The sequence below is a fragment of the Rhyacophila brunnea genome, unplaced genomic scaffold (assembly GCF_057557595.1).
Source record: "Rhyacophila brunnea isolate RB1 unplaced genomic scaffold, BYU_Rbru_1.0 scaffold_4, whole genome shotgun sequence".
Taxonomy (NCBI): domain Eukaryota; kingdom Metazoa; phylum Arthropoda; class Insecta; order Trichoptera; family Rhyacophilidae; genus Rhyacophila; species Rhyacophila brunnea.
Genome location: NW_028233068.1, coordinates 52,214,688 through 52,236,756, shown reverse-complemented (window position 1 = coordinate 52,236,756; position 22,069 = coordinate 52,214,688). Strand labels below are relative to the sequence as shown.

General features: G+C 35.1%; 1 protein-coding gene across 1 annotated transcript in view; it reads right to left on the bottom strand.

Annotated features, from left to right (window-relative positions):
- Nucleotides 1–2,194: 2,194 nt before the first annotated feature.
- The window catches only part of LOC147067503 (uncharacterized), a 65,436-nt gene continuing 45,561 nt past the window's right edge, over nt 2,195–22,069 (bottom strand). The window contains exons 20-27 of the mRNA XM_085953889.1: nt 20,498–20,575; nt 17,515–17,672; nt 14,911–15,131; nt 13,921–14,057; nt 11,825–11,954; nt 6,414–6,543; nt 5,059–5,177; nt 2,195–2,522 (exon numbers count right to left, since the gene is read on the bottom strand). Coding sequence (XP_085810015.1) covers nt 2,360–2,522; nt 5,059–5,177; nt 6,414–6,543; nt 11,825–11,954; nt 13,921–14,057; nt 14,911–15,131; nt 17,515–17,672; nt 20,498–20,575 — 1,136 coding nt within the window. The 3' untranslated portion in view covers nt 2,195–2,359. The remainder of the gene's footprint in view (nt 2,523–5,058; nt 5,178–6,413; nt 6,544–11,824; nt 11,955–13,920; nt 14,058–14,910; nt 15,132–17,514; nt 17,673–20,497; nt 20,576–22,069) is intronic.

Genomic DNA, 22,069 nt, shown 5'->3' with positions numbered 1-22,069 from the left:
GAGTTTGCCGACCACTGGGCTAGGGTATTTGACGGGCCCCCTATCCACCGCTTAGATTAAAGGCAGTGTGAAATACTACATTAACGTTTTTCAAATTGTGTTTTAGTTCAAATTGAGGGTACTTATACAGTGAATTATTGGCGATTTTCAATACATCTACTTTAATAATGGAGCTGTCGAGTATCGACACATAATAATCAGAAAATATATTGGACAATTATATAAATTAAAATGTTCATAGTCATGAAGTATAATAGACTTTTTTTTACTATTAAAGCTAATTTATGATGTGTGTTTATCTCACTTATCTGGTCAGCCCGACACGCCAGGCCCCCCACAGCCCGGGCCCCCAGGTTAGAGCCCTGTCAACCCTCCCCAGCCATGACCTATACCACTCCGGAATTCGGGTGGACACCGAGAATTTCATTAGGGAACGGGTTTCTAAAAAAACCTGACATTAGTGTTTCGAAATTTTTGTGTTAGAAATTAAAATCTAAGAAATTTTACTAAAAAGGGTGCTGGAGAATTACAAATCATTTTTTGCCGTGTTGTTTGTCTAAGCCCAAGGTATATTTATTGTCTTTCGATTTCAATGTGTAAAATCATTCTAATGATTTTCATATTTTGGGGGGGGGGCAAGGCCCCCTGCCCCCCCCCTGGGTGCGCCACTGCCTGACTCCCACATTATAGTAATGTTTAGCGTTATTTGGTGTATTTAAAATGAATACCATGTTTTATAAGATAATAAATACCATATAATACATACTCGTACTTGTCTAAATTCACGTAAAATAGTAAAATTAAAGATAAAAAATTAAATTTTATGTAAATAAAAGAATAGATTTTGATCACTATTATAATACGACAACGACTGTATTTTTTGATATTAATTTCATGTAGAGTTCCCAGCCAATGTCGGTATATTAACACTTGCCATGAAATCCGTAATATCGCATACGCTTGTAGTAGCTCGATGTATAAACCAATAAAGCAGAAATTATAATATTATAGTATTTCCTGGGGTTGCTGCCAAAACTTGGTAAGTCGATAATTTAGGGATTAGGAGTTAACAACGGATTATGTGTATATATCTATAAATATGAATGCACACAAAGCACAAAGAAATAAGCATTATGTCTGATTTTAGAGGGCATGTCAAACATTCAAATTTCAATTATTCCATAATATGATTTCGAGACAGTAACCTCACGTTTTGGGACTTAAATATGATATTTGTTTACCTGAGTTTACCTGAAAAAACTAAAGTATTACCTATCTTCACTATCGATGTAGATTAATGTAAGGCAGTGCTTTTTATTTATTTTTCATATTACAGATCCTGAAATCTGAAAAATAAATCACGGGTTCCCCAAAAAAAAGTATTGCGATCAGCATTAATTATTTCATTTACAATTATTTATTATTATACTTATATATATGTTTTAAATTATAGAATACTTCATTAAAAAAATAACAATAACAAACTGCAGTCTACAAAACTAATTAAATGACAGAAATGCCAATGCATTGAAACAAAATTATACGAATATTTCCATGGATGGTCCGGTCCTAGTTTGAGAAAGACTGACGTAAGTGAATACAATAGTACACCGGTAAATATTATAAATGTATAAATATAATTTAATTAATAAATATAGCTATAGCTTTAATGAAATTTTATTTCTGGCATTTGTATATTGACTTAAACGTGAGACAAATAAACACAGACGAAATTCGATTTGATGGGTTTTCAAATAATATATTTGATTTAAAAAAATATAATTCTACATTATTTATCTTATAATATTACAACAATTCATTAATGTATACATGTAATATTACTAGTTATATTATCTGTAACTACTTAAAATATATTGATAGGTAGGCAGTTAAGGAAAGTGATTATAAACCTAATTAAAATTGTTGACCGGAATATATATTTTTGGGTTTATAGAATTAAACCGAATATTATGATGATGCCTGTAACCTTTCAATTGATACACAGATAATTAGGATAAGCAAATAATAATTTGGAATACAAATCAAAAAGGAATCATCTCGTAAAAAATGGAATATGATTTAAAATTTAAAAGTAACACATTTATTATATTCATGGGAAAATACTGGTCTTATGTATCTATAATATAATAATATATACATGTATTTAGAATAACACATGAGCTTTAAACTTTTTACATGAATTTCTCTTTATATAACCAACCACTTGCTATGAATATGATTAAGTTGTATTTTTCTGTTTATTTAACATTTATTTTGTCAACTTTAAGGATGTCTCTCTACGTATATATATATTTCGATCAAATTGTAAATCTGAGCAAAGTTTTACTATTTTGTTACTCTAAAAATCGTATTCTGAAACATAGATCATTAATTTGGCGACAGCTGAACCCTCGAAGTTTCCATTTGTGTACAAGTCCATAGCTAGCTCCAAGTGGATGTCTTGCGGTCCGGCCAGCGTCTTCACCAGCGAGACCATGGCCTGCTGGGGCGAAGGAGTCAATCTGAAAATGAGTCATAGCATAAAATAAAATAAATTTTGAACGAAAACCTATTTTTTGACAACCTTTGAATTAATTTTGATATATTTAGAACGATGCAGTTAAACATTGTCTAGACCAGAGTTGGCGAACCTTTTGCATTCCAAAATTTCCTGAATATTATTTTTCAACTGTCTGACGTTCATGAAGAAAAAAATGGTTTTTAAGAATACCATGTTCTAGATATCACTCACGGAACATAGCGTATATATAGCTTTTTTGTGATTTCACCGAGGCTTCGACTGAAACTCGCTGTCATATCGCCTCTTCTCTTCTAGAAGAGGATCCGCCGATCAGGTCCTCACTCCTATTCTGTTAAAGAACTTTACCAAGCTCTTCCGTCATACCCACTGCCAGGGCACCTTTCAATACGTTGACATTCTCATAGGTATCCGCAATCGCAGCTGTACTCTGTGAAGTTCATATTTAGGGCATTGTAGTGCTATATGTACAATGTCCTTTAAAACAGCTGCGATTCGCTTCTTCCCATGAGGACATCAAATCTTTTGCCCATTGTGTGCCCTGTTCTTAGCCTCAGTATTAAATTAAGCTCGTTCTTCGTCAAAGGAGTCACTACAAACCAGGGCACCAACCGTGGTGATGGTAGAATAGACTTACTCCATTTCCCCTTTTCTAATGATGCCCTATGGTGAAAATATATCCACATACTTTAGCACATTTTCTTTATAGCCTCATTCCAGTCCAGGTTTATATGGCACTCCTGAATGGCCAGCTTTTATTATTTTTAAATCACGCCATACACTTCGGTCCACCAATTTTGAAACTGTTTGCCAGAATTACTACTACAAGCTCCAACATGTTTTTGTTCCTTATTTGGTACAACTATTTTTGTTGGTAGAGATTAAATTATTTGTCATCTACTGTATTACTTAGTTTGGATCTTTACGCACAAATTAACACCAGAATTGCTTCGATCAGATGAGTCATTCTCTCGCTACAGTGGTCTCAAGAATTGTAAATCGATCAAAATCAGAGGCTCGCAGCGCGGCTTCCCCCGCCGCCTGATGAAGTTACTGTGATAATATCATATGTGACGCATAAAACATAATGACCTATGCAATTATGTATATTATATTTACATTGAACGTAATACTTATTTTTGAAGAGTATTTACCCGCTATTTTTTTTACAATGCGATCTGTCATTTATTATTATTTTAGGCATATTTTTCTCTTCAAAATAAAACATTTGCGTGCCGTGCAAAATCATCTCGCGTGCTACAGGTTCGTCACCACTGTCTAGACCAGGGATGGTGAACCTTTTTACGAACGCATGCCAAAATTTCCCAAATAATATTTCTCGACTGTCTGACGTACCAAGGGGTTTTTCGTGGCGAAAAAAAAGTTTTTAAAAGTTTTCTAGAAAAATAGTTTTTAAGAATTCCATTAAAAAGTTTAAAAATTACATTTGCGTTCTTGATGTTTCACGGTATTTCTAGCCGAAGGCATATCTTCTATTCTTTGAATATTTTTGTCTTGTTTTCAAAATTCTCAAAGAGATCGTGGAAGCATTTGAACCACTCTTCTTTAATATTATATTATCCATCACTGAACGGTTTTCCATTTTTAGAGATTATGTTTGTGTCAAAATAACAAGCAGTTTATTATATTTCTATTTGAATGACTGCCGATAATTAATTGCATAAAATTTGTTGATTGAATATTTTTATTTTTAATTGCCCGATCCTAAGGACCGACCTATGCAATTGTATATTTACATTAAACATAATAATTATCATGAAAAGGATTTGCCTGCTATTTTTTATACAATGCGGTTTGTCAAGAAAATACACATGCCTATGTCGTCATTATTTTTTTTAAATATATAATATAGTAGTAATTTCTTTTCTCTTCAAAATGAAACATTCGCGCGCCATAAGTTTGCCTTCCCTGGTCCTAGACTCTAAAGAAATACACAAAATTCACATGGCTATTTTGATTGAAATAAAACAATAGTATGAATCAGCTATCGACTAAAATAATATTTTTAAACTCCTGCCACATTCCGGCATCAAAGCATATGACAAGCGAAAGGTGGTGCCATTTCCCTCGGTCCAGCATCATGTGTTGCGTCTCTTTCCGTGTATATAGCTCCTGTAGCATGATAGTTTGAAATTAAAATCATGTAAATTCTGTCAAAGCACATTATCAGTAACTGCTATTGAGATATTCGCAGTCATAAAAAATGATGCTTCACATCAAACATAGTGTCTGTGATATGCTCGATTAAGACCGGCTGTGATGAGGGGTAGGGTGGTTTGGTGGGGAAATTAACTTCAATGTAGCATTGATACATGGTGAGGGTGGACTGGCTACGGTGACAGAATCTATGCGGGCGTCAATTCAGTAAAAAAAAATACTGGTGCCTCACAACCAACGTAGAGCCCCGTGATATGCCTGATTAAGACCGAGTGTGGTCCAGGGCGAATGTGGTGGTTTGTCGTTCCAAATTGAATTAGATATAAAATTAATATCCGAACCTAAAGCACTCAATGGACGCTTCGGCGACTCCTTGCGGGGCCCTGACTTCGATGAAGCGGAGATGGAAATTCAACATGGCGCCTGGCCACGTGGGGCCGCGCATCGTGAAGAGTGTCACCTAGAAATTAATTTCACACTTTATTTACAGATTTAATTTCGACGTGAAAAATATCTTATCTCGCCCCCTCCCCCCTCCCAAAAAATATTGAACTGTAGTCTCAGAAAAAGTAACAAAACACCTGAACGGAAATTATTAAAAAATCTATTCTGTAGACTACATATTGAATTTTCTTCCAGTTGAAGCCTTTTTGAAGATTTCTCTATAAAATCGCTGATGGCAATATCAGTTTAACGTAAATACCACTTTTGTATGAAAATTAATTGCCCTATTTGTTCCTTTTCACTTTTATATACTTATTATATAGTTATAGAATAATATCTATAAATAAGATTTTCCTTAACAATTCTACACATTGGAAAAAACTTAACAATTTTTTAATGATAAAAAAATTCGGTACTAGTCGGTTTACAGGAAGCCAGGAGGGGACCCCGTTAATTTTCATTGGCGATTTTGGCAAAAATTCATGATATCAAGAATGAAAACCTAACTTAACCTAACCTAATCTTACCTAACCTAACCTAACAGTAAGGCTTAACATCAGATACGAAATGCAATCGATGTAAATGTGAAATAAAATATAATATACTTAATGATGTCTACATAACACTTGAATAAACGCATTAAAAAAAACCTAACCTAACTAACCTAATTTTAATAATCCAGTATATCGGCTATTTTCAAAATTTGACAAGAACCAAAAATTTCGGTACTGTTCGGTTATACGGAATACAGGGAAAAACGCATTTTTACGGCTATTTTCAAAATGCCTTTTCCGCTGTATTCCGTATAACCGAACAGTACCAAAATTTCATATATGTGAAAACTTAGCTTAGGGTTTAAATAAAATCGTATTGTTTATTTTTCATATAATTTTAAATAGGTATGTAAACTTTAAATATATTTTTATCTTAAATTTTGTTTAATTAAATGTTTTGTAATTCTATCATTAGATGGAACTAGTAGCATTACATTATATACGACTATGTATAAATAAAAAAATAATGATTCACAATAATATAACGTAACGTGAGTTTTTAAAAACTGCAACAGGCTACGAACCTAATTAAAATAATTAGTGAAACACATCACAGAAACAATCTGGCTTGATAAAATTACATACACGCAAAACCGAACCTGGAGCCTCCAGTGTTAGATGCTCAGAGCCGCATATGGACTACGAAGGCAGTATATGACCATCATTATTAAAATCTGAGAATACTTATATTTAATTACCTGAGGCAGAGGTCCTGGTGGAATGGAAAGGTGAGACACAAAGGTGATGAAGTTAAAGGAGTAGGTGTCAGGTTTACGGAGACACTCAGTATCGTAGCTTGCGCAGGACCCTGGAGGACGACGGCAGCGGCTGATTATGAGAAAAAACAAGTAGGTTTAATATCACATTGTAAAGAAAATCTTCAATAACTTCTTCATGGAAAATTTATCAATAAACCTTTTAGTTTTGTAAATCTCGAAACTGCACCTGCTGTATATTTCAAGGGGGGGACATGCTCGTCGAAGGTCAAAATTGAGTTTTTATTGTATATTCAAACCATGATCCTGGACACTCCTTAAACGTTGTAGATGATCTATTTATATAATTTTGAAGCCTTATTATCCTTTATAGTTATTTTAAACATTTGATGACTGCATGAAGTATTTTTGTTACATAAAATAGTATTCTTTTAAACCTCTCGCTCTAATGTTTTAGAATATAGTCATATTTCGGTACATAACTGTGCAGTGGTGTTAAGATTTTTTACATTTATTACTTTTTAAACGCATTTATAAAACCATTAGCATAATTTATTACGAGATAATTTTTGTAAAATATTCACGATAAAAAATTATATTGATAATCTCTGTGATCCCAAATTTGACAAGAATTAGGCATTTTATTATTCAAAAAATTGGCAAGATTAACACATTTGAAGATGATTCTAAAGATACTTATTATAAGCTATGTCTTTGATCATTCAAGTGTGATAAACATTTTATGAACAATGATTGCTTTATAATAATTATTGACCTAAGAATAAGGTAGTGTTTTTTTGAAATACGCCATTTCTTTTGTCATTCCCTAGTGGTTAAGCTACAACATACGGCCGTAGTCATAAATTGAAAAACTATAATTAAAGTAGGGAGTAAAATGATATTAACGCGCGTGTTTGAACATGTACCGTTTAAAAAAAAATAAAAAAAAATTCGGTTAAGTACATGTTCAAACACGCGCGTTAACATAATTTTACTCCCTACTTTAATTATAGTTTGTCATTTTATGGCTACGGCCGTATGTTGTAGCTTAACCACTAGGGAATGACAAAAGAAATGGCGTATTTCAAAAAAACACTACCTTATTCTTAGGTCAATAATTATTATAAAGCAATCATTATTCATAAAATGTTTATCACACTTGTATGGTCAAAAACATAGCTTATAATAAGTATCTTTAGATTCATCTTCAAATGTGTTAATCTTGCCGATTTTTTGAATATTAAAATGCCTAATTCTTGTCAAATTTGGGATCACAGAGATTATCAAAATAATTTTTTATCGTGAATATTTTACAAAAATTATCTCGTAATAAATTATACTAATGGTTTTGTAAATGCGTTTAAAAATTAATAAATGTAAAAAATCTTAACACCACTGCACAGTTCTGTACCGAAATATGACTATATTCTAAAACATTAGAGCGAGAGGTTTAAAAGAATACTATTTTATGTAACAAAAATACTTCATGCAGTCATCAAATGTTTAAAATAACTATAAAAGATAATAAGGCTTCAAAATTATATAAATAGATTATCTACAACGTTTAAGGAGTGTCCAGGATCATGGTTTGAAAATACAATAAAAACTCAATTTTGACCTTCGACGAGCATGTCCCCCCTTAACTAATCTCATTGGCTCAGACACGTACTTGAAATAGTTCCATGTAATATACAGTCGAACTCGGTTATTAAGAAAACGGAAATAGCGAGATCTCGGATGTTATGAGGAAACATTCGTTGACATTTTATGATTTTCTCCATACATTTATTCACTTTTCTAACGAGCTACTTATCGGGCAAAAATATCGTAATTCTTTTTCTTAAAACTGTTAATGTGTCGATCGTTTAAAAATATTTTCGACCCTAAGCAATACAATCCGACCGGGCACGATGCCGCCGGGATCGGATTACGTTTATGACACTAGTTAAGTGTCTAAGTACCTAATTGATGTTTTCGCCGACAACATTGTAAAAGTACGAGGGTGGGTCAATAAGTCCTTAGAAAAGCCGACAGGTGGCGCGACTAGTACTGCAAGCGGTTTGTTTTCATGCAGCGGCACTACCGATTCAGTATGCTGCGAAGTTTCAATCAGATTGGTCGGGTTGTTGTGTGTTTCTCGTACATTTAAAAAAAAAATTTGCTTGTGGAAAATGGAAAAATGGAAAATGGAGAAAATTGAGTTTAGAGTTGTTATTAAACATTTTAATATAAAAGGGTTAACAGCAAAGGAAATAAAAAATGAGTTGGATTTAGTTCACGGCATATCTGATCCTTCACTTGCAACTATTTATAACTGGTTAAATGAATTTAAACGTGGTCGTACATCAACAAAGGATAAACCACGCTCAGGACGTCCTGTAGAGGTGACTACACCAGAAATGATCAATAAAATCCACGATATGGTGTTAAGTGACCGAAGATTAAAGTTGAGTGAGATAATTGAGGTTACAGGGATCTCAAAAGGTAGCGTCATTTCTATTTTACATGACAAATTGGGCATGAAAAATATTTCTGCAAGATGGGTGCCGCGTTTGCTCACAGTCGACAATAAACGCAGTAGGGTGGTGGCCTCTAAAGCTCTGTTGTCGCTCATGCAACGCAATCCGGATGAATTTTTTCGTCGCTTTGTGACTGTAGATGAAACATGGATACACCACTATACTCCCAAGACGAAAGAACAGTCAAATCAGTGGATTGCGAAGGCAAACCATGTCCAAAGAAGGCGAAAACCGTAAAATCAGCTGGTAAGGTTATGGCTACTGTATTTTGGGATGCGCGTGAAATTATTTTCGTTGACTATTTGGAAAAAGAAAAAACAATAACAGGGGATTATTATGCATCTTTATTGGACCAGCTAAAAAACAAAATTGAAGAAAAACGGCCTCATTTAAACAGGAAAAAAATCCTCTTTCATCAGGACAATGCCCGTGTTCACACATGTTTACGATCAATGGCTAAAATTGAAGAATTGAAGTTCGAATTGGTCGACCACCCACCGTATTCGCCAGATTTAGCCCCCAGTGACTTTTTCCTTTTCCCAAACTTAAAAAAATGGCTAAGTGGACAACGTTTTTTTTTCAAATGAAGAAGTCATCGATCGGACAAATGCTTATTTTGAGGACCTTCCGAAAACTTATTTTTCTGACGGTTTAAAAAAAATTGAGAAACGTCTAACCAAGTGTATTGAGCTCCAAGGAAATTATGTTGAGAAATAAAAAAAAAATACAAAAATAAAATCTGTTTTAATGCTTTTTTCTAAGGAATTATTGACCCACCCTCGTATCAACGCATATCGTTGAAATTGCATATAAAAAATCCATGCTTTGTGAAGTCATTACGTACCTACCAGCGCCGGCGGCTCATACAATAAACGACATCTTTTGTAGTTTATGAATACCATGCTGGTTTCGGAAATTTTTTCGATGGTTTTCAGATGTTATATGTATTAACGAGTAATGCTTATAACGAGCAAATTCAGTCGGTCCCATATTCTTCGTAATAACCAAGTTCGACTGTATATAAAACGGTTTCCATAAAATAAATTAGCTAACACCTAAAAATATTGCCATTTTTTTAGTAGCGCAACAAGCGCCGGACTTCCTATACATTTAGATGTGACAGATACATGCTTGATGAAAAAGTAGCGCCGTATGTATGTAGTATGCCGGCGTTTGTGAAGGCATTTGTAGTGCTTCTAAAAATGCCAATGCGTAAGAGACTTAAACTGAAATTATTCATTGATTGCCGAAGTGGAATTGAAATATGTCCTTATATAATATATGGGTGTGTTTTTGAGGAGATGCATATATAATTTCAACTCAATGCGATTATGAAATTCGAAGTGACAATGGCAAGCGGATACTAGTGTGAGTTAGGGATTCAAATCCCGGGATCCGGAACTATTTTCGATACCTATGAATCCCGGGATTGGTAAACATAATCCTGAAACTTTCGGGATTGATTTTTTTATCAATTTTTACGGAAAGTTAAATAAAAACGAAAATATACAGAAAAAATACTTTTAATAACAAATAACTACATTAGAAATAAACTGATTTTTAATGAAATTTGATTTATTACCCATGTGTAAGTTGCCAATTCATTTTATTTTTTCACATAAATTAATAAAAATGAGAAAGAGTGGAAAAAAACAAAGCTTCGCACTTTTAATAATGTAATTCCACCATGATCTCATACGTTTTACGGCAGTTTCATATTTGGTTGACTTATTAGATTTATAAAGCGGAAAGGCCATACACCATGATTTTATTTACTATTTACTATTATTTGTATATTTAAAAAAAATATATTAACTATGTAAAAAATTACAATCCCGGGGCCAGTCCCGCGATCCCGGGATTGTCAAATTGTAATCCCGAAATCCCGTGATTGAAATTTTGGCTCTGGATTGGATTCCCTAGTGTGAGTCTACTGAAAATTTGATAGTAAGTACTGTATTATTTTATAGTACCTACTTTATGACATACAATTTAAAATAAGTGAATAAACCAAAAGAGGTCTTATATTTTTTTAAACCTTTTCTTTGGTTCATCAATCTATTCTAGTTAAGTATAATATAGCAGCGGGCAGGCAATGAAAATATTTCCAAAATCTTCCACGTAGTCAAGTAACGGATGTGGCATACAAATAATAAAAGATAATAATAACTATATCCGATCCTAATAAAGATCATATCGTCACTGTTCTGGCAGAAGACACTAATTCGAAAAAATGACATATTGAGTTAGTTATACCAAAATGTTCCTTATTTCAAACTTTACCGTCTGGAAACCTTCTTAATAAATAAACAGTCTTTATTTTAAAGTCACCCTTTTTACGATTACTTAATAAACTCACATGATAGACCATTTCAAACATTTTAACAACTTCAAAGTCAAATTACTCAAAACTAGTATTCTCCAGTTAGTGTGTTCTGCCAGAACAGAGACGATATATGGGCCTCCACAGAGTGGAGGTTTGTATTAACATATTTTGTTTTTACGAGAAATGGATGTCAGCCACTTGCTCAACCTATTAGGTCCATACTCTGAGTCATATAAAAATTGAAAAACTATATGTGTACTTGTCAGACCCAAGATTCGAGAATGGGACCCACGACATTATAGGCCGACGCTTACGTGGGTATAAAAGATAATAAAATATTAAAAATATTTTTACGCGGATTTTCTTCATAATCGGTAGTCAGTTGCTGTGAGTTTGGTCTATTGTTGAAATACGTTAATTGCTATACTGGATAATGCTTAAATGGAATAATGGGAAGACGAAAAATAGATTGTCGAGTGACATGTATTCTTCGAGGGTAGCCCTGGTTGTATATGAAGAAGAATAATTATCATGAATGTTTTTATTACTGTTTGCTTCCTGGTTCTCGGTTATATCCCGCAGGACAAGTCATGGAGCTACATCTTGCTCCACCTCTTGTGTTCTGGCAAACTTGATCCGCTCCACAGGATAATTCTCCAGTTTCACATTCATCAATATCTGAAACATAATTAATCATTTATATACTTAGAACAATTTACGTATCTAGAATTTTTTTCATAATAACTTCTTTCATATCTTCTTTCACCCTGTCACGACCCAGCATTGGGGCATAGGGCAAGCACAAGTTTGCGCCACTTCCCTTTATCCATCGCCAACTCTTGCGCCTCCCGCCATCCCAGACCTGTAGCACCGCTGCAGGGTGAGGGAGGGCCGGCCACGACGACGGAACCCTTGAGGATGTGCCACAAGGCGGCATCCGGAACACACGTGAAACGACTCTTCGTGATTACCTCAATCACCGAAGGCTGCTGTGTTATGCTCACGAACTCGGGTGTTTGTACCGCGTTCGTACCAATGTACCCCTAACATTAGGCGGAGACATCGATTCTCAAAGCTCAAAAGCCGAGACCTTTCAAGCTTCGTAAGATGCCATGTCTCACAGCCATACAGGAGCACAGGTAGCACGCACGCGTTCAACAATAACTAACGCATAATAAAATAATAACTAATGCATAATAACTAACACACTGAACATAATAAATAAAACGGTGTCTTTAAAAAGAAAACTTCGTTCATGAATCAAAGTAAATAAGAATATAAATAAATTATAACAAGATTAAAATACATTAAATATATTAGCCAATGTCTAGTCCATTCTACCTGTGTTGAATCATTGTAGTGTTTATTGTTGAAGGCGTGAGTTGCAGGTAGAGCTGTGAAAGTGATTTTCCGACCTTTATCATTTCTAGAGAATACGAGATTGGTTATTTGATTTCTCGAGAGTTTTGGAATTTTTTGAGAAATTGAGGCCATTACGAAATCATTTTGCCGATTTATAAAGATCATCTGGCCAAAAAAATACAAACGAATTTGAGAAATTCCGTACAGATTGAAAGTCGGTAACTTTTTTTAAGCTCATCCGGCCATATTTTTTTTTTTTTACCGAGAAATCAAATTTTAAGTTTTTTTAATTCCGGTTGCGGTCGGCAGCTCAGTCTATATAACTTCTCGAGATTTGCGGTTGGCCGTTTCTCGAGACGTGATTTCTCGATCAGAATCACTAGTTGACGATTTGAAGCTCGAATATCGCGTCGATATGATAACTTTAGCTATGTATTACAGGCCCATAATATGCCATGCTTAGGAACGAGAAGGCAATATTATAAATTTTAAATACACCGTCGTCATAATATATTAGGGTAAGACCTTTTCTCATCCTTTTTAAACTAATAAAACTGTAGCTGCAGAATAATAAGCGATCGAATATCTATTGTTTATAAAAATATCAAATTATTTTGCAGTAATATATTCCCAATCCATTTCCAGTAAACAACTCAGCTAGACCAGCAAGTCGATTAGGTGAAATAAGAGACGGTGTATTATTACATCATATCACAACATATAATACCATTACGGTGTATGAGCTGAATAAACATTTCTCATAGTATTTTCTTACAACTGTAATAACAAATAATATTTCTTTTCGCTACTCAATTTAAAACGCTGACTCTATATTTAGTTCAATATGATTATGTAACAGAATTTTAATGTTATTGTGTTAATTTTTATTGTATAAATAACGAAGAACAATTTATCTCAATGTCACTCGAATCAGAGTACTTAGCTAGTAACTATCATGCATAATATACTATTGTATTGATACGCTGCTAATAAATCTCACCCCCCTACATCGTAGACTTCGTCATTATCATCATCCTCTATCTACACATCGAACACCACACACGAGGACCCCAACAAAATCATTAATAACCAGTTATTTTCATGTAATTGAATTTCTATAAATTGTAGATTCCGAGGTTGGAAAAGAGATTTTTGAATATGCAGAGAACAGTAGGTCCGAGAAACATAGAAAAATTTAATGTGGCGGTACAGTATGACATCACCTATAATCAGTTTTATGTATCACCAATTTTTATGGCTAAAATAATGATCGACGTCTTACCAATGCAGCTTCTATGGTCAGTTCCTATCCTGTACCCCTTGGGACAGGTGCACTGGTAACTTCCTGGAGTGTTATTACAAACTCCAATACAGAGACGACGATTCTTATCAGAACATTCATCGACATCCAAGCAGGTCCTGAAATTTAAAAAAAATGTGTTATGCCAACGCAATTATATTACGAGTATTATGAACAGTTTTCTTAGACGTGAGTAAAGTTGTGATCAAATTGAGGTGCATGTCGCCTACATGTCGCCTACTGTCACACTGTCGCGGCGACAAATTTAGTTTATAGTTTCGTTATTTTGCAGAATATTTTGAACGATCACCATCTCTATAAATTCACGGAAGAATGAGACTGATGAAGAGTGTATTAGTAATTTGAATTATTATTAATTATTCATATCAATTTTAATTAATTTTAACAGTTTCTATGTGTGTGTATCTACGTTAATTACTTGCGACATGACATCAATAGATAATATTTTGAAAAGAACCCAACATGCAGACCATAGATAATAGACGACATTCTTATAGAAAATACATAGTGCCAACCGATAAAAATAAAAAAAAAACGTGATTTTGACATGAGTTGAAAAAGTGTGGGCATGTAGAAGATGATAGTCATGCAGGTGTCGATGCAGTGCAATTCAACGTGAGGTGACCTCATTGTTGTTCTGGTCATTTCGGCAGATTTTGCTAACTGACAATGTTCGCTTAAAGGTTCAAAATGTGCTACGGGATGGGAGCATTAGTCTGATAACATTTTAAACACCAAGAAAACAACATTACACACTTTTTCCCGTAGCGGCAGCTTACTGTGACGTCACGTGATAGTAATCGACATTCACCATAATATATTTCGCGCTTTAGTTGCCAAAATACGATTCCGTGTAAGCAGTAATAAGATATGTCGCATGTCGTTGTTTCCAATCGGGGTAGCAAAGTTCAAAAGGTTAGGTTTAAAGGTCAGAATGTAACTGATAAGTACCTGTTATCGTTGTGAAGGTGGAATCCTTTGTCACAGGTGCATCTGTAGGCGCCCCAAACGTTGACGCACTTTTGGTGACAGTCACCCAGTCCGCCGTTTGGCGCACACTCATCAATGTCGGTGCAGAGTTGCTGGGAGTTCGCAGCCAGGGTGAAACCTTCGCGGCAGTCACAGCGGAAGGAGCCGATTGTGTTCACGCATGTCGCGTAGTGGGAACATACCTGTGTCAAAGAATTAGAATATTTGATTAACCATCAAAGAAAGTATGTCAGATTCGATTTGAGTTACCACTGTGGGAGTCTTCGACGTGCCGTAGGTCATGGTGTTGAGGATGGTGATGATGATGAAGAAGACTAAGATGGATACAGAAGCGAGTTTTATTAGCAACATAGAGTAGCCGTCATGTAACCTTGCCATTTGGAATAGATTTTTTTGAATTAAAACGTGAGTAAACCAATAGAGTGCTTGGAATTTACTTATGCAATTATACGGCACACGTGAGTAAACCGATTAAGTGCCTGGCTTTTACTAATACAATTATAAGATTGCGTTTACACACAAATCCTTGTCACTGTGTACAGTGCCAAGGTTACGTGGAGGATACTCTAACGGTCGGTACAATAGTATGTTACAGTAGTTGTGTTACAATACTTATGATAATGTACCGATGTCCGAATCTCGGTACAATTAGATGTTGTGCGAAGCGATATAATAGAGACTGCGATAGTAACAGACCGGAAACGTATATTCGATTGCCATGTCCGATGAATTACTATTCGCTATTTATACATCAAAATAATATCTACCGATTATAATTTAGGAAATAACTAGGTATATTAATCGAGTCAGCTATATTCTGTCATTTGCGTCGATGGACATCGGAGTACCTGACTATTGTATAAAATATTGATATCGCGGAAATAACTATTGTACTATAATTTGACATTAAGGAACTGCATATTAAAGAATTTGTAATTCCCGTAATATATTTAATATCGCCGATCAATATGCTGACATGAATTGAGTTGGTATCACCATAATTAGTACAATATGCTAAAATTCAATCGTCATATCAAATCCGCGGTCCAAAAAGCCGGTACGGTCTTCCAGAGTGTCGGCCGGTATGGCTTGTGATGAGTGGGGTCTAAAAATTACGGCGATTAAAATTGTTTATGACACCATTTTTAAGGAGATCGCTGCCTACTCTGGAAGCGTATAAACATACCCGAAAAAGTATTATAATAAAAAGCTGTCAAAAAAATATTTGGAAATTAAAAGATATGTATTTTGTGTGAAGTTCAAAGAGTTTTAGAAACAAGTCAATCCGAAGTTAGCCATGTAGTAGACGGGTGTAAATGAGTAAAATTTAAAAAGGTCGAATGATAATTGGTTAAAAATTATCCCATTGTGGCTTTTTTCTATAAAATGTAGTAATGATGATTTTACTCGAGTTTTAACATTACATGTGTATAATGAGTGTTTTTTTTTTTTTTGACCATGTCCGATCCTAATAGGATCATATGGGCCTCCACAGAGTGAAGGTTTGCATTAATAGATTTTGTTTTTTACGAGACATGGATGTCAGCCACTTGCTCAAATTATTAGGTCCATACTATGGCTCATACACAACTTGAAAAACAATATGTGTACTTGCCAGACCCAGGATTCAAACCTGGGACCCACGACGCCAAAGGCCAACGCTTAAGCCGCGCGGCCATCGTGGGTGAATGAATGTTAGGAAATAATATTGCGTTCAAGTTGTAGATGTTCCACGCTTCAAACTTGTTGACTGCGGAGCATTTAATCACTATTTAATTACCGCATTTAAATAACATGCTAATTAAATCGAATGGCCAATTAATTAGTGTACAACAGGTGTAACGTCCGCGTGGAAAAGATTAACATTGTTTCTAATAAATAGGTAAATATTTTGTGTTCGTCAGGTTCATAATTTATTCTTATTTTGTGTATATTATAGATAGAACGTACGAAAATATTGCTGGTCGAAAAAAAAAGTTGCGGACCGCCCCACCCAACACGCTCCTCCATTATCACACCACTGCGTATATTTCACTCAGTTAATGAGATTCGAACCCAAAATTTCAGCAACACGCCACATCACTGTGCTATGATAATTGAGTAGCTTAGAATCATAACTCACATATTGCAATTTTGTCGTTTTTTAGTTAAATATGCCAAGTGATTCTAAATGAATTAATCTATATACCGAAAAATAGTTGAGTATTAAAAGTCAATTTAAACCATGTGAAAATCGTTGACAAAGTTCATTGTTGGTGTAATATGTCGTATATTTCAAAGAATAGAGTTTTGTCACCAACGCCTTCCTAACCAATCGGGGAGCTCTATTTCTCATAGTATGCTGTATGTCTGCAACGTTAGGAGTATTAGGTATATATATTTAAAAAAAAAAAGTTATTCGACTCTCTCACTCATTAATATTCTAGGGAGATCAATACTGTTCTTCTAATTACAAAAAATAGTGCTCTGTTGGTTTTTAGCGATTATCTCAAAACTTGATTTTTGGAATATGTGAGTTATGATTCTAAGCGACTCAATTTCATATTTTTAAATATTTTATCTTACCCGTCCAGCTGTTTCTGTGCACTCGTCTCTGTCCTCACAGCCTCCAGATGGTGAAACGCGATGGCCTGGAGGACATCTGCAGAGGTATCCTCCTGCGGCATTGACGCATTGCTGCTCAGCGTCGCAAGAATGTGTTCCACGAGCACACTCGTCTATATCTGTTGAATTCAAGATTATAAAGCGGTGACATCCCTAGGAAAACTGCCGCCCTTAGCCAGTTCTTACATTTAAACTCGCCTCGTCTGCCGCACAGCCATAAATCAACCAAACCTTCCAAGAACGTCGATCCGGTATTGCTATTGCAGACCGCGCAGATCTACCTAGTGACAGTCGCACGTAACCTTCGCAACGTATAGATATTTGGATGCGGCGATCGGCGAGCCGGTATAGGAATGACCAATTCGTAGATGTTTGTATGCGTCCTGGCGTCTTCGACTCTCAGCTCGAGAAGCGTGCAACTTGTCGATTGCAACAGCAGATGTTTTTTTCAAACTAAACAGTCGCATTCGACCAATTTGCGAACCCCGATTTGACAACGTGTCTTTTGTGAATAACGATGACGTCACATCGACGTATTCGACTCGTTGCAGGCGGACGAGTTTTGATGTGAGAGCCGGCTTAGGCAGACTTAAAATGTCGTCCCCTTTTATGTTTAGTGTCAAATTGTTTGCAAAATTATCAGGTAGGTATGCACCTACCTACCTATTTTATTATCTTAAACCCATAAACAGACAAATGCGACAATAATTATTAAAAAGATTTGAGTATTTCTTTTCGACAGTTTTTAACGAAGCGACCGCATCGTTCACTTCATGGAAAACCGCTACTGCGGAATGATCTTATTCTTTCCTTCATTTGTCGCCTTTTATAATTCCTTTAATTTTTATAATTACTTTAATCTTTTTATCATGAGAAACCGATGAGGGCCAATCGAAGCATCCGTCAGCTTCGAGCAAGCATGGACTTGCAACCAACACATAAAGCCGGGTACTCATTAGCGAGCCGTAACTGTGACCGTTTGTCATCATTTACGACTTCTTTGACGTAAAGGTCATATCATCTCTATCTCTATATACTCGTATATAAAAATCTCGTGTCACGATGTTTGTGGTCGAACTCCTCCGAAATGGCTCGATCGATTTTTATGATTTTTTTTTGTATATTTGTTAAGTATGAGAATAGGTCAACAAGTATATTTCATACCGCTAGGTGATTAGGGTATCTCTATCCAGAAAAATTTTCTTTTATTTTTTTGACAATTTTTTTTTTGTATTTTTTTTATTATTTGGCATAAAAAATACCTATAACCTCAAATTTTCACTTTCCTACCCCCATCCTCCCATTTTTTAATCGCGATTTTATTATTTTTGTATGAACAAATTTAACCGTCGTTCGTATTTCAAACAGAACGAAATTATTTATGTTGTTGAATGACAGATGGCACTACGTCCGAGAAGAATTCAAGAGAAGCGTCGCGTCATTTTGACATTTCATTCGGCAAATCACAACGCAGTGCGTGCAAAATTTTGTACGATTTATTTTAATTTATCTATTTTTATGTGCGTGTATTACAGTGCACAATGCCAGCAAGACGCAAGGGGGGCCATTTGGGCCGTCGAACGAATAAAGCAACAAACATGCGAAATAGTAGAATAGAAAGAACAGACGAACAAATCCAACAAGATAACAAAAACGTGCGTGTAAGCATGTCGCAATTGCGTGCATCTCAATCACAAGAGGCACGAGCTGAACGAAATCAACAACGACAATTGGAACGGAGCCAAGCGCGCCGGTTCGTAGTTAACACACGCAGAGCAAATGACCGACAACGCCAACAAGTACATCGAACATTTACATCCGCTTCGTTCCTTCGTCTCGCATTCGAGTACGAGCCAGATATTGAATATTCCGCTCATCCAAAAGTGCTGATTGGTGCTATGGACAAAGAATGTCCCCATTGTCATGCGCTCAAATTCAAACATGAGTCAGCCGGGATGTGTTGCGCATCAGGAAAAGTGCAACTACCAGAAATTGAGATACCACCAGAACCATTGAACAGCTTGCTCATTGGCACGGTTCCAGATTCAAACCTGTTCCTGAAGTCCATTCGCACATTCAATTCATGCTTCCAAATGACTTCGTCCGGAGCAACAGAAATAGTTCACAATACTGCGGCAAATGGTCAACAATTCCATTCTACGTTCAAAATCAAAGGTCAAGTATACCACAAAGTAGGCTCATTGCTGCTAATGCCAAACGAACCACATACATTTTTACAAATCTACTTCATGGGCGGTGAGGACATCAATCATGTGGATGCACGTTGCGGCTACAATAGCCTCAATTCGCCTAATGCCAGGCGCATCGTCGGCGAACTGGACGCCCTGTTGAATGATGATTCTTCAAAGCACACATGCACGAATTGCAAAGTGACAATCACACTATTGTCATCAATCCTGATAAAACACCAGCTGGAGAGCACGTACTTCGATTCAATGCGACTGTTGTTGACGACATTGCTGGAATCATGGTTGACGACCGCACATCGACGCGAGACATCGTGATTCGAAGAAGAAACAATAATCTGGAGTTCATCGCTGACACACACCGTTCATACGACGCTCTCCAATATCCGCTAATTTTCCTGAAGGGACAAGACGGATATTGCATAAACATCAAACAACGAGATCCTGTCACAGGTAATTCATTCATTATGAACATCATTACTCATTTTGAATTGAGAAAATGAATGGTTGATGTTTTTTTGTTTTTATCGGCGGTCATCGTCTACAGTGCTCTATTCCTCCTTCTGTCATAGATCCTATCCCCACACACTTACGATACATTCGTTACTTTTTATTTAACAACCAAAATATTCACTAGAAATAATTTATATGGCAGAACAACGTTTGCCTGGTCAGCTAGTAATGTATAATATTATAATATAAGAACGTATTTAAACAAAAACTATTGAAACACTTACCAACGCAACGGTTATCATCTGATAATACGTATCCCCAAGGGCAAGCGGAGAAGTGTGGGGGTCTAGTTATGGTTACCACTGAAACAATAAATTTAATTGCATACTATAATTCGTCTATTGGCATGTTCAATACTTTTGTTAAGGCACATACCTAAGCACTACAGTAAATGAAATGTTTGTGTTGAGTAAGTACTTAACTTGTCTTTACCTTTTGATATTTTTCAAAAAGTAAAAAAGAAACCAAAAAAATATTGTCCATGTCCAAGGCTGAAAGATTATCTATGTGGAAAACCAAGTGAACGCAACCTAACAAAGCAAATGCACAATCATAACCTATAAAGTCGTAACGGCCCACATGCTCAGCGTACGTCAAAATGGAGCTTTTATGGTATTTTTAAAGCATGGTCCTGGACATTTCTTAAACGTTGTAGATAATCTATTTACACAATTTTGAAGCCTTATTATCCTTTATATTTATTATAAACATTTGATGGACTGCATAAAGTATTTGTATTACATAAAATAGTATTCTTTTAAACCTCCCACTCTAATGTTTTAGAATATAGTCATATTTCAGTACGTCCTGAAACCAGTGGTGTTAAGATTTTTTATATTTATTAATTTTTAAAGGCATTTATAAATCTATTAGTAAAATTGATGTCGACATTATTATAGTTAGGGATTCCAATCCCGGGATCCCGGGATCCCGGGATCCCGAGCTATTTTCGATACCTATTAATCCCGGGATTGATAAACATAATCCCGGGATTGATTTTTTTATCCATTTTTATGGAAAATAAAATAAAATCGAAAAAATAACAGAAAAATTACTTTTAATAAAAAATAACTACATTAGAAATAAACTGAGTTTGAATGAAGTTTGATTTATACTCATGTGTAGGTTGCCGATTCATTTTATTTTTACACATAAATTATTAAAAATTGAAAGATTGGAAAAAAAACAATGCTTCGCACTATTAACAAAGTTATTCCACCATGATATCATACGTTTTACGGCAGTTTCAGATTTGGTTGACTAATTAGATTTATGAAGCGGAAATGCCATAAGTACGCCATGATTATTTGCTATACTATTTTAAATCTCGCTAATCCATTTATTAAGTCTTTAATATCAGAAACAGCAATCTCCTATTAAATTCACATTATTATTTATATTACAATATTATTTACTCCGTTAAACTTGTGTATTTCCAAGATTGAACGTATACAATATTAACAATAAATGTCTTAAATAGTATAAATTATACTAGATTTATTTTTGACCGATTTTATCAATACTATTTGTAAATATAAAAATTTTATATAAACAATGGAAAAAATGCCAATCCCGGGACCAGTCCCGGGGTCCCGGGATTGTCAAATTGTAATCCCGAAATCCCGGGATCAGAATTTTGGCTCGGGATTGGATTCCCTAATTATAGTGAAATATTTACAATAAAAAAGTATATTGATAATCTCTGTGATCCCAAATTTGACAAGAATTAGGCATTTTATTATTCAAAAAATGGGCAAGATTTACACATTTAAAGATATTGATTATAAGCTATGTCT